Source organism: Osmerus mordax, chromosome 6 (genome assembly GCF_038355195.1).
Source record: "Osmerus mordax isolate fOsmMor3 chromosome 6, fOsmMor3.pri, whole genome shotgun sequence".
Taxonomy (NCBI): domain Eukaryota; kingdom Metazoa; phylum Chordata; class Actinopteri; order Osmeriformes; family Osmeridae; genus Osmerus; species Osmerus mordax.
Genome location: NC_090055.1, coordinates 13089933 through 13103278, shown reverse-complemented (window position 1 = coordinate 13103278; position 13346 = coordinate 13089933). Strand labels below are relative to the sequence as shown.

The window sequence follows — 13346 nt, the reverse complement described above, 5'->3', positions numbered from 1 at the left end:
ACCAGGCGAGCCAAGAATGTGGCATCACTTCCCAGAGAGAAAACAATGAACTTGGCAGGTCGATTTGTAAATGGAAAAACAATGAATCTCGATCCTAGCTATGATAACAAGGTAGGTAGGTAACTCTGTTGATGGTTCGCTGTCCTAATTCTCAGTTTTATGAACTTATAAGGTTTGGGAATGTAGATATCTTGTGAAAATCAGCGCTGAAAGAGGAAACCCTATCCATAAGCGAGCAGTACCAGATCTGACCATTCTGAAACCTTTGATAAATGTGTGTGACAAGGCAGCATTGTTCTATTACAGTCACACAATTATATTTGCAGAAACATTAACTTCTGTCCATTCATAATGCATATTTATATGGTATTTTATTCGTTTATAAAGGGTAGCAGGCATAGAAAATCATGACGATAACAACAACAAAAACAGATAAAAAGAGAGAGGTGTTTGAAACAGCAGTGGAGCCACCGGCGCAGGCATTGTCAAGTCACCTCTGTTCCTTCACTTTCCATTGTCGGCCATTTTGTCGTCCTTGGTGGTTTTCTTGGTAACACCGCTAAAGTACTTGTCCCTGAAGGCGTTGTGTCCTTGGTAGGGGCTATATCGGGGGTCTGACAGGTGGGCCAGTACATCTGCCTCCTTAGAAGATAGAGACAAAATGGTCTGTCCTGTAATGTCTATACCTAGTCAAACCCTTACCTCAAAACCACCCTCAGCCCCAGTACCCACAAAAGCCAGCGATGTAAAGTCAGGTCTACTATTCATCTTTCCATTATCTAGCTGTATTTCCTCCCCAGAAATAATAAATGTACAGTCCTTGGCCTTTAATGTTGGCCTACTAAAAAGAAAATTCTCAAGCAATATCATTTTGCAGCACACAAAATAGAAGCAAAGACAAGGAACTAAAATAATAAACCCTTTGGTCTTTGCCAGGTATCTTTACAAATAAACCTACTATAAAGTAGGAGAGAGGAGGACATGGTGGATAAGGATATGGAATCCTTATCCACTCCCAGCAATGTGAGGTACATGCTAGCAGAGAGTTGAAACGCTTGCTGGAGCTAAAACAGGGGAGATGTCTCAACTGGAACAGTTCAGAAACTGAGCAACTGAGTTTTTGATAGCGGCTGGGGCAGAGTACCTGGCTGAAACTGGGTTACCTAGCTGGGGCATCTAGCTAGGGCTGGGTTACAGAGCTTGGGCTGGAGTAACTGGCTGGGGTATCTATTTGGGGCTGGTGTATCTTTCTGGGGTATCTAACTGGGGCTGGTGTAGGGCATCTAGCTTCAAAGTCCCACTCCGAACTTACAAATCACTCCACAAATTAGCATCTCTGGTATCCTCGCCCTGTCCCCAATAAGGACACTATAATCTTAAGATGCCGGTTATCTGGTGATTCCCTAAATCAACAAAAGAAACTGCTTGGGGCAGGGCGTTCTCACATAGAGCACCTCTTCTCTGGAACAAACTCCCTGTTTCAATTAAGGAGACCGACACCGTTTCGACATTGAAAGCTAGATTAAAAACCTTTCTGTTTAGTCAGTTTTACGGCTGCTGAAGTTTGTGTCTGTATTTATAAAAAATGTAATTAAATACAACTTTAAATTACAAATAAAACAATATGTCTGTGTCTATATGTCTGTATGTGTATCATACAACTTTAAATTACAAATAAAGTGAACCTGAACTTGTTGGTTACTTCTGTTGCTAGTTTGAAATGACGGGGGACAGGGCAATCTTATTTAGAGTTTCTCTTCTCTGGAACAAATGTAATGTTCCAATCTAGGGGGGCTGGGGCTGTGTTGGTGTCTAGGGCTACATCAAATACCCTTTTGCCTGCTAAACTGCTGCACTAGTTCACACTTGACCGGTGGGGACCTTAGCCTTACTGTTATTGTAACAATTTGTTGTTCCTTTGCATTCTCTAATCCTGCTCTCTTTTCTTGGTCCCCCCTCCACACCTCCCCTGTGGTGTGGGGGGTTGAGCTGTCAACATCTGCCTGGTCGCTGGTCTGCCAAAGTTGGACCTAGTCGCCAAGTGGACATCGGTCTCCTTTGACGGACAACAGGGAGTTCCTGGTCCCCTCCTGCTCATCTACCTGGCTGTCTTGTGATGCTGCACCGATCACACGCCCCCAGCCCCATGGCTGCAACTGCTTAAACTTGATTACTTAAATGCTTAAGTTTGCCAACTCTAAAGGCATTTCCGTTTTCTTTTATTTTTTTCCTGATGCATGACCATGTTTAGCATGTGTTCTGCACCTCTCTGTCTCTGGAGGAGGGGATCCTTCGCCGAATTGCTCCTCCCAAGGTTTCTCAATGAGATTTACTGGGAGTTTTTCCTTGCCTTTCTTGAGGGTTTAGGTTGGTTGAGGGGCAGCTCTATGGGCATATGTGAAGCCTTCTGTAACTGCTTGAAAATGGGCAAATACAAATACACAATACAATTTGATTTGATTTGATTTAGCTGGGATTGGGTTGCAAGAGCTGGGGCTAGAGTATTTTGTTGGGGCTGGGGTAACTACTGGGGCTGGGGTATATGGCTGGAGCATTTAGCTGGGACTGGGTTATAGAGCTGGGGCTGGGGGTACCTGGTTGGGGTTTAGAGCTGGTGTTGGAATCAGACCAAGAAAGGGGTAGTGTTTGGCGTGGCTACGCATGAGGTGGACAGATGGAGGCGTTTGCATAGGGAGTAATGAGGCGTCAGGAGAAAGAGCGATGACTCCACCGCCCGCCTGCTTATCGTCAGCGCCACATTGCTTCATCGCCAAGGACAATGATGCCAGGCAACCTGAAGACTGTTTCTATCCACATCCAGGAGCCAAGTGCATAACAAGACAGGCGGACAGCACTTTCTGGTTGGGATTTCAACCATCTCCGCCTGAGAGGCAGAGTCTGAACAGAGTATTCACCCTGACAGGCAGCCTTCTAGCTGCACTCTGAAAAGAGCTAGGAGGTACTACGGAAACAGAACATGTGTACCTTAGTATCTAGGTATAGCTATTTACTGTATAAACAACAGTCTGTGTGTGTCCTACTCCACTAGGAGCCTTAGACACATGCCAGTTGATTTGGATTAAATAGCAGCGTGTTAGCGTGTGTGAGGGGGATATTGTGTGTGTGTGCGTGTGTGTGTGATTCACTGAGGCCTTTATGGGAGCAATTTGGGGTTTTGAAGTGAAATGAGACGGTTGTCAAGTCCAAAGATGGATTATTTTCCATACAATGTGTGATTAAGTCATTTAAGTGTAATATAAAAATAAGTCAATCACAGCCAGATGGTGAGGTTGAGCCCATCAGTCTCAACACTCTCTCTCACACACACATACAGTGTGCACAAACAGTGTCACTCCACACAAAGCACATGCAGGTCTATGTGCATGTTCACACATACAAACAGAATGTAAACATATTCGGTGGCACACACAGGAAGTTACTCTTGTGAATGTAGAAAGATTCATTATAATGTGTCCACACACACATACATATACACAGTAGGGGGACAGTAGGGAGATGCCTCTGAATGGATTATCACGTTATCAACTAAATACCTCCGGCTCCTTGATCTTCTCCATGGTGATGAGTCGTCGGGAGGTGTGGCTAGAAAGGGTCTGTTCACAGTTACTGGTCAGCTGGAGGCAGAGATGCAGGGGGACCATCTCCTCACAGTACCTGGCACACACACACACACACACAAACAAACACCAGTTTACATTTACAATCGCCTGACATCCAACCCAAATGAAGAAGCCAAACAGAGAGGCAGTAGGCCTCAAATCCTGGGTCACCCTCTCTTCTCCCCAACCCTCTAGGTACAGAGGGTCTGTAAGGTCCAGCACAGCATTCATCCAGGATGCAATCCCCCCACACCACCACTCCTCCCCAGCCTGTAATCCCCTCAAAATTACACTTCCCTTCTTTGCCAGCGTCTATCCCAGTCTACTGGTTCCCCCCTCTCATCTTGGTGTGGCTAGCCTGTCAGTGACCAGGAGGGAGGGAAAGCTACTGTGAAAGGTAGATTACACTAAGGCAGCGGAAAAATCGAGTCGTTGTCAGGAGCCCTGTCAACTCCAGCCAAGCAGCACAGCTACAGCAGACCAGAGAGGGGGACCAGGGCCAGACTCGGTATTTTGGCCTGGTGATGTATGTGTTACAAAGTCAGTCAGTAGCTCCATTCAACAACCCTCAACATGTTTTTGTGTGGGTTTTTTTTGCGTTTTGTCGGCAGCGTTGCTATGGACACTATGGCATATGGGCCTCTCGAGTGGTGTGGGATGTTTGTCGGCACGGCGACCGACGGCATAGCCGCCAGGTTCCAGTTCTCTCTTAAGCCAATCATGTGACACCCAGTGGAGTGTTGGACTTGCCCTTGTGCCAACCACAGGTCTTTACACTGAATAATGGAGTGTGACTAGGCTTTTCCTTGTCAAATGGCATCCCTATAAAGATGTGGAATGGGTAAGGGCCAGTCTGTGCTACGTGTGTATATAGGATCCATAAATATGCACTTAAAAGCGACAACTAAAACACCATTAATTCCTGCAAAAGGTCCCCCCAAATCCCCTAAAACGTACCATCAAACAACCAAAATGTTTTATAAGCAACCCCCTTACTAGACAGTCGCACCATCACTTCTGAATCCTCTCGCTCAACACTTTCTCAAACGCCTCAGGTGTGGCATCAGTCAACAGTGCCCTCTGGCTGCAGCAAGGAAGTCGACACTCAACAAAGGCGAGCAGTGTCAGACTCATGTTCTGGGATCTCTCAGTGACATCACTGGCAGTGACCCCCCCCCCCCCCCTCCCCTGCACCTCCTCCCCAGCTATGAGGCCTGCAGCTGTCTCCAGGGAACTCCAGTGTGTCTCTGACAGAACAGGCCTGTCATGACTTCATCTTCCTTCTTACACCTGCCCACCCTGTTATCCTGTGGTCAGTTTATTTTGACTGATGGGGTCGCACGCATGCACACACACGTGCACACGGGTCCAATCATGTGGACAGAACAGGTGTTGTTGATAATCAGATTTTTGGAGGACTCTGTAGGACTAGCCACAGATTAAACAACTGGTTTATGAAGACAGACAGTAAACAACCCTGACAAGGTTGTCCCCTAGTGGTCATGACATGGACAGACAGGAATAGGCAGTGTACCAGCCAAATCTCTGACTGATATACTTAATGGACCTGCTAGTAAGGATAGTGATTAGACACTGTTCATACTCTACGATTGAAGATCCTGTGTACCCAGTAGATTTGTGATTAGAATAACACAAAACTATAAACCAACATACATAACTGAATCTCTATGGCGTACTCACTCTGGTCTGTAGATCGGCAACCAATAAACGAGTCTACCGCCCATAACCAAGTGGTGAACTGCAAAGTTCAATAGGTCGGTGAATATGTCACTCAAGTGGTAAGCCATGGATACGGGAACGTGGCTCTCTCCAAAGCTGGGGGAGGGGTTACAGAGTGGTATGTTACAGAATGTAGGTACCTTTAAATACAAACTAACTAGGATATGTTAAAGACCAACGTTATCATAGATCTGACTGGATGTGGTGTTACATGTAGACATCCCCATTGTCATGGCACACATGTTGGTTAACACACAAGCAGTTGAAAAGGAGCTTCTATTTAACATGTAGGGGACTGGCAAGTTAAACAGATAAGTGCCTTAGCATTTTACCAAGATGTCTGTTTACATCTTCCTGATAGAAAGTTGCAATTATTCCTGAAAATACAGCTTGTACCACACAACATGTAGAATTCCAGTCTCATTTAAAACAAATGTTGGTCCATCAGTTTGAAATGTTATGCTGACATTGGTATTATGAGTTGACATAAAGCACAGGGCCCAATATAAGGGCATGAGTATGGTTGATTAGGTTGATGACATCTATGAGACAAAGATAATGATCTTACAAGTCTTCAGTGGGTTTGAAAGAGTCCTTCTGAGATCCTGTCCTCCTGGTGGATTCGCGAATCCCATAGGGGGCTTAGAATAGATAATGCACTCCGTCAATCACAGATCAATGTGGGGATCCATAGCCATGTCCTCCATTTCTAATAAGGCTGGAACCCTCTATTTTTTTCTCTTTTTTTTTTTCTTTCATAATTTATAAAATCGCTACTATTTTAAGAATGTAGGCTTTACTGAGTCTCACACCGAAAAAAAGAATACACTTTCCCTAAACAGAACTTAAAAGTGTGTGGTCTGTTGAACAGAACCTACGGTCTGTGATGATGGCGTCGAACAGGAGCGCGTGCCTCCAGACAGACTTGGCGGCGTCAGACACCAGCACGTCCACGTACAGCCTCTCCGTGCCGTACTGGCGCAGATTGGCTCGGATGTTCTCATCAGGGCCTCGCCACTTCTGGTTTTTGCGACTTGCCTTGCCTGGAACCACACACATTTTACACAGTGAATCTGTACATTCAACACAAGCAAAACATTTTATTGCAGAAAAAGAAAACTAGTGTTTGTTATATCATTGATGGATTTTGGGTCCTACCTATACCATGGATAGTGTTGTAATCAATATCTGTTCCACATACATAGGCACCGAACTGAGAGCAAGCAACTAGCAGGCTTCCTACAGGAGACACATTGAGAACAGACAGTTAGAGTGAGACTACCCTACTAGTGTTTTAAGGGACAACAGGAGATGTTTGGGTTCCTAAAATCCCTTGCCTGTCCCAACGAAAGGGTCATAGATGAGGTCATGCTCTTTGACCTTGGCGTGGTTAGCCATGATGAAGGACAGGCCGGCGTCCATGCTGGTATTGCCGATGAAGTGCCTGTTCTTCACACTGTGGGACCGTATAAGCTCCCTCTGACCATCAGCAATCTGACAATATAAAAGAGAACTAGAGAGGGTAAAATTTCTGTGGAAATTGTAGGGTGTGCTCGCTTGCAGGTGGGTCTGTCCCCTTAAGTTTTTTCCCATCTAGTGATATTTTCAAGCATTTAGCCTACTCAAGAACCCCCTTTGAAAGAAGCTACTGTAACAACGTTGTCACCGGCAGTATTTCAGATGGAATCGCGATTCAAACAGTACCATCTGCTAACTGAAAATATGCCCCCAACAACGTAAATAAGCTTTACATCTATTTAGGGAGAAATGGCTAATTCAAAAGAAGTTTGCTACGAGCAAGCTAGTTGCGGTGGCTAGCCAAACTTCACTGAGTGAGGGGATTGTTTTTAAGCGCCGGAAATGAGAATGTTTCTTTTGACAAAGTTTAGGCTGTGGCACTGAAGCCAGCGACGCACCACACAAGCTTGAGTTTAAACTTTACATACATTCTTTAATGTGACATTACTTACTGTACATGCAAGTCTTGATTTGCTTAAATGTACATGTATGATGCTGCTAGTAGTAGCAAAGAGTCAATATAAGTTCTTTGGTAGTAGTACACCACGGCACGATACGATACTTGCTGTGCAACAGCACATCAATCTATGCGTCGTTGCTAACGTGTGCTGACGTGGTGACGTAGATAGCACTGAGTACCCTTCGTCGATTAAAGGCACTTTTTTGCCACAAAAACGTTGTAACCTCCTAAACCGTGCAACGGAACGTAAATAAAAATACAAGCAACGCAATCGAGACCAAGACAAACATTTTGACACAGGCGTTGTCTACGTAGTCCAAATATTGACTGATCCTTAGGGGGGCGAAAATAAACTATAATAAATATATATGTGAGAGAACAAAGGTTGCGCCCTTGCCGAAGGCAAAACACACCCAATAAACATGACATGTCAAACATACCACATTACTCTAGCAAGTAAGCTCTGGGTGTCTCTACAGACCAGCACTAGTCCTCAGGGCCGTGCTTGAGAACTGCTTATCTAAACGACCCAAATGAAAAGGTTAAACTGAACGTAACACTTTTCTTTTGCAAAGAAATTGAAACGGTTTCTGACACATCAATGTGTGTGCCATTACTTACCCATCTTCCAAAGTAGATGTGGAAGGGCTCTTCTGGGATGTTGTTGGGGTCTGTACCATAATCCTCCAGCAGACAGAAGATCTGTTGTGGGTTCTTCAGACTGACACTGCCCTGAAAGGGAAGATATTCCAGTGCCTGGGGAGAGACACAGATGAACATCAGGCGCATATGGAAACAGGAAGGCAAATATGGACAGACAATCCTACTGAAATAGTTGCATCATGTTCATAAACACGAAAGGGGATCTTCTACTCACATCTATCTTTTTAATCCTGTCCTGGAACTCCAGAGTCTTGTTGAAGGTGTACACATTGATTTTATATGTTGAGTTCTTCTGTAGGAAGGGTGACTGTTGAGAGGCAGGGTCAAGTGAAACATTTACATTTAGTCATTTAGCAGACGCTCTTACAGTAAGTACAGGGACATTCCCCCGAGGCAAGTAGGGTGAAGTGCCTTGCCCAGGGACACAACGTCATTTTTGCCAGCAACCTTCTGATTGGTAGCCCGCAACCTTCTGATTGGTAGCCCGATTCGATAACCGCTCAGCCATCTGACCCCCCATGAAACATTTGTAGTACTGTTTTTATGTAGAAAGTCTACAATAATCTGTGCCAGTGCAACAACCGTTAAAAACATGTCAAACCAACCATGTCCTCTGTTGGATATTGCAGGAGAGACGTCTTAAGTTCACTCTGTGTTTTTCCATGCCCCCACAGTTCAAATGCAGACCTGATGTACACAAAACAATACATGATCCTGACAAATGCCAATGAAGAAACGATAAACTCCAGGAAGGAACTTTCTCAACAACCAGCATGATTAAAATCTTCTTTCCCCTGTCTTGTTGCTACATAAGTTATCACATTTTAGCTGTAACTTCTCAGGAGACAAAGGTTACAAAGCACCGTTGTACCTGCATCTCCCACCAGTCAATTTACTGTAAGGTTAGCGAATGTCACTCACTTGGCACACACTGATCTGCCCATGATGTTATGGACATCCTCTTCTGATAAACCGTCGAGCAGCCAGAAGGGAGACTAGTTAAGAGAAGAGTGACATTTGGAAACAGAGTAAGCATTAATAGAATTTGAGCTTGCGAGCTACACACAAAACTCTAAGGCAGAAGGAAGTTGACACAGATCACCTTTTCTTTGAAGTGTTCCCCGGGATGAAAAGGTTTTCCTCTTAAAGAGAGCAGCGCCTTGATTTCCTGTATGAGGTGAGGAATTATACAGCTGTAATGTATTTAGAGTTGTACTGGGTAGCTAGTTGGCTAGCTTAGATATGAGGCAACATGGAAATTGTAACAAACAACTTGCGGTGCATATGCAGTTTTTCATTATTTGTTTTAAGCCGCGTGGCGTCTGTGTGACAATAAGCTAAAATATATGAATGAAAAACTCCATACCGGTAGCCTAAACTCAAGATGATCGTGAGCAAGATGAAACAAATACTGCAAGCATGATCTACTATACTGCGTCGCCATTTTTTTTCTCCCTCAAAATATATCCGGCCAGAATACATTTTCCTGGTTCCAGAGGGTTCCGGATTCAATCCAATAATGGAACAATGGCTTGTTTTGCCTAAAGTAAGACATTACACTAATTGCATTAGGTTGTAACTACCAGTGATTCAGTAGGCCTATGACCTATATGGGAAACAGCTATTTTATATATGCGTATTTTGTTTTATTCAGATTTGACAATAAACAATCATCAATACATTATCAATACATGTCTTGAAATTTAACTCAGTTTGGTACTGGGATTTGATGGGTGTAACTAAACATATCTCTTCTTTAAGCTGCTTTATTTCAGAACGGCGTTGACAGCTAAGCACATGACATCTCCTAAACGATTGGGTCATCCTTGGAGCCTCTCATCAGCACCAGGCTGTCATTGGTCGATGTCAATGTCAGTCAGCATTTTAGCAGATGTAATTCTCAGCCGGACAGTGTAATGTAAAGTTCCATAGAATGGACTGTGTTGCAAACGCCGAAAGGTGACTCGGCTTAACTGGAGCAACGGACGCAACAAGTAGAGATGCACAGAGGTGATTGAGGTAAGACATCATGATTGTGACAAGTCTGTTCTTTACTGTAGCTAGTTTATAGTGAAGAAGCCAGAATATTTTTTGATCTGTTAAAGTTGGACTAGGCTTTTCATGAACTTGTCCTGCTCTGATGTGCTGCAGAACACCTATGTTCCTAAAATCACTTCAAGTTGTAGCCTACTCTGTCAGTTTCCATATTGCAATGAAATTGTTTTATGAACTTTATAACGTATTAAACAAAATAAAAATTATTAACATTAATTAACCGTAAAATAATTGTATTTCTCCTGTACCAAATTGACGAGATATATCTGTAACATTACATCACAGCCTGTTCTTTGCAGGTAAATATGACTTTCATTAATTGAAATTCTCTGTTAGAAAAAAGCATTTTTAATAAATAAAAAGCTGTACAAATTAGAGAGAATTATTAATGGCGTCACGTAGGGGTACATGAGACAGGTTTGATCGCCATCTAACTGGACAACATTCACACTCAGGGTGAACACTTAATGTATCCAAACTACAGACCATCACATTACACATATCAAAACAGAACGAACACAACAGCAAAACTCCAAACAATGCTTATCTAAGCTTAAACCTTTAACTCCGTAGCTTTTCAGTTTGCCGCGGGGAATTCTGGGTAACAAGAGCGTTACCGCTACACAACTATCCAATCAACTTTCCTTCGTCCTACTCTGGAGTCTTTACATTTATTCATTTAGCAGCCGCTTTTATCCAAAGCGACTTCCAAGAGAGAGCTTTACTAAAAGTGCATTGGTCAATGATCATGAACAACGAGATAGCCGCAAAAAGGCTTTTGCAGGTTTTGTAGTCTTTGATATTGACTAGTGCATGCTGGGATTTCATGATGTCAACTACCCGCGCTCAGTTCACAATTCAAGGTTCCTATGTCTAAACCAAAAATGTTATTTGTCCGTGGGATGAAAGTAAATATCTGCAAAATAACTGTTATATTAGCTAGTTTTTATAAAGTGAAAGTAAGTGTTTTAACAGAACATTTAGGTGAAAATGCTATTAATATTTGTAAAAAAAACTGACATTTTAGTGTATTTTTAAGTAACAACATTTGGCTGTAATGTTTATGTAAAATTATAAAATTACAGTTTTCCATTATCTTTCTATTTGTATTTCCTGTCATTCAGAAATACAGAAAAAAACACGTATAATTTACAGAAAAAGTGCGGTAATTTCATCTCTTCTTTTTTTTACAGTGAATGTGTGCTGGGAATAAACCTTGTTAATTCATCGGTAGTGACAGGTTGTGGTGCTCATGTTAGTTTCCTTTCAGTTTAGGCTTTTTAAACTCTTTTTCATCCCTATATCTTGCAAAAAAAGAATGTCCATAAGTACCTAATTTTATTGGCTAAATCAGACACTTACTTTTTCTCCTCCTTCCTCGTGAAGAAATGGCTCTGTCCCAATACTCATTCTGCTACTATTACTACTGTTTACAGTAGGCTATAGGCTACCAAAAATGTTATGACATAGCTTACTACAGAAATTTACAGCCAGCTATGGCGTCAAATGTATGTCAGATTACTTCACGCGCGCAGATATGAACTTTTCACTTGCAAGATAGCCTATAAATAGCCTACTCATGCACAAATTCAACAACCGAGAGTTGTAGGCTACGTACAGGTCGCTGCTAGTGAGCGCCTGAAACGCTCGCATAGGGTGCGACTAAATTCGAGTGAATTTGCCTATTCACTTCTGGCTAGCGACTAGGTGTAGAGCTGGGATTAGCATACTTCCTTGTATTTACTTATTTGTTGTGCTATACTAGTTAGTTTGGTTTTGACTGGCGGCATACCAATGTTGCTCGTCCACTAATGCCCCAATAAACGCATAGAATAGAGTCCCCCACCCCTCGCTCCTGGGCTTGAGGCAAAGCCCGGCTTGTTCCGGTGACTACTAGTGCACAGTGCCCGTGATGCAGTCGGTGATTTAAATGACAGTGAAACACACAAATACAAATTCCTTGAACTATAGACAGTGAAAAGTGCCCTGGATAAAATTGGTGGCACACACACACATTCCTGGAATTATAGATAAGGTACAGTGCCCGCAATGATGTCGATGACACACAGATTTCTGGAATTATAGATAAATAGTGCAGTGCCCGTGATGCAGCTGGTGATGACATTTATTCTCAGTGGTTTTGGTACCTATATTTCTCAGATCACAATTGAAATTCATATCATCTCTAAAGTTCTTGGTCAACCTCCACCAGGGGCGTGGCCACGTGGTGGCCAGGGGGGGCCACGGCCACCATTGGTCAGAGAATGGCCACCCTGCCACATAAATACATTAGTATTTTTTAATTTTATTTTTTAAGTCGTCTTATATTGTAATTTGTCACTTAGGCTACAAGCCCCATATTCACTTGTTGGGCCACGCCCCCATCAACAGCGCAAGACACAAACCAACGTACCTGCATTCTGACAGCGCTTCAATGGAGACTAGCAGCCAACCACTGGATACCGTTAGAAAACTGCTGCTCTGAGTGATGCAGTGTGTGAGTTTTAAAATAGTAGTTTTTGACAATCAAGTGCCACCCCAAATAAAAGACTGGCCAGAGCTGGCCCCCCCAGAAATAATGTCCTGGCTACGCCCCTGACCTCCACATCTATTCTAGTCAAGCTGCCAATGCTGTAGCCTTAATTTGTGTGCTGTTTCCTACGTTATCAATTGCTTATGTTATGTTGATCAAAATGTACTATCTTGGCTTTCTGTTAAATTGTCTTTCCAATAAATTTGATGTTTATAGGTCACATGACCTAAAAGCTATTGAAGTTTGAAATTAAAAAAATGCATTGTTAATAGCCTGAGATTAAAATTAACAAACTAAAGTCTGTGCAGAATGAATGCATACATCTTGAATAGTTTTATATTATTTTGATGATCTTAATTCATGTGGTTGAAGAGCTATTCATAATTTTCAGTCACGTGACATCCGCGGTGACCTGGAGGGCAGAAAGCTGCTGGCGATGGTGTCTCACACCGTTGAGACGCAGCAAAAGCCGGCAAATTTACCTTCCCACGTTTCTTTGGATCACGTCTTAGCTAAAGAAAAGGAAATATATGGACACAAACTGCAAGTGTTGGGCACTTGTGATCCATATACAGCACCCGCTGCCGTATTTCTGCCCCTAAAAACCACAAGGTTTTATATGTGATGAGTATGTGATATCATTACTGTAAACTAGCTAACCCCTCTCTCTCTTAAAAAACTGCTCACTATTCAAACGGAAAGTCAACTTTTCCTTTAATTTTTACTTATTAGAACCTCAATTCCAAAAAAGTTGGGA

The 13346-nt window shown here is 42.9% G+C and overlaps 1 protein-coding gene across 3 annotated transcripts; it reads right to left on the bottom strand.

The window, feature by feature from the left end:
- Positions 1-354: 354 nt before the first annotated feature.
- Positions 355-11515, bottom strand: trmt11 (tRNA methyltransferase 11 homolog). 3 transcript variants are annotated; one of them, XM_067238062.1, is made up of 13 exons: positions 11419-11515; positions 9104-9169; positions 8923-8996; positions 8607-8688; positions 8216-8293; positions 7960-8094; positions 6698-6854; positions 6519-6599; positions 6239-6403; positions 5929-6001; positions 5322-5456; positions 3555-3675; positions 355-642 (listed from the first exon to the last, which is right to left on the bottom strand). In XM_067238062.1, the coding sequence occupies exons 1-13, from the start codon at positions 11464-11466 to the stop codon at positions 505-507; spliced, it is 1353 nt and encodes a 450-aa protein (XP_067094163.1). In that variant the 5' UTR covers positions 11467-11515; the 3' UTR covers positions 355-504. The 3 variants fall into 3 exon arrangements, with proteins under 3 accessions (XP_067094163.1, XP_067094162.1, XP_067094161.1); XM_067238061.1 differs by having other exon boundaries at positions 8216-8308; positions 11419-11514; XM_067238060.1 differs by lacking the exon at positions 11419-11515 and adding an exon at positions 9368-9451 and having other exon boundaries at positions 8216-8308.
- Between the last annotated feature and the right edge of the window lie 1831 nt (positions 11516-13346).

Coding starts and splice junctions, on each gene's coding strand:
- trmt11 (XM_067238060.1), bottom strand. CDS start 9,445: ATGGCGACGCAGTATAGTAGATCATGCTTGCAGTATTTGTTTCATCTT. Junction 8,997..9,103: donor GGGAACACTTCAAAGAAAAG/GTGATCTGTGTC, acceptor TCTCTTAACTAG/TCTCCCTTCTGGCTGCTCGA. Junction 3,676..5,321: donor TTGCCGATCTACAGACCAGA/GTGAGTACGCCA, acceptor TGTGTGTGCCAG/GTACTGTGAGGAGATGGTCC.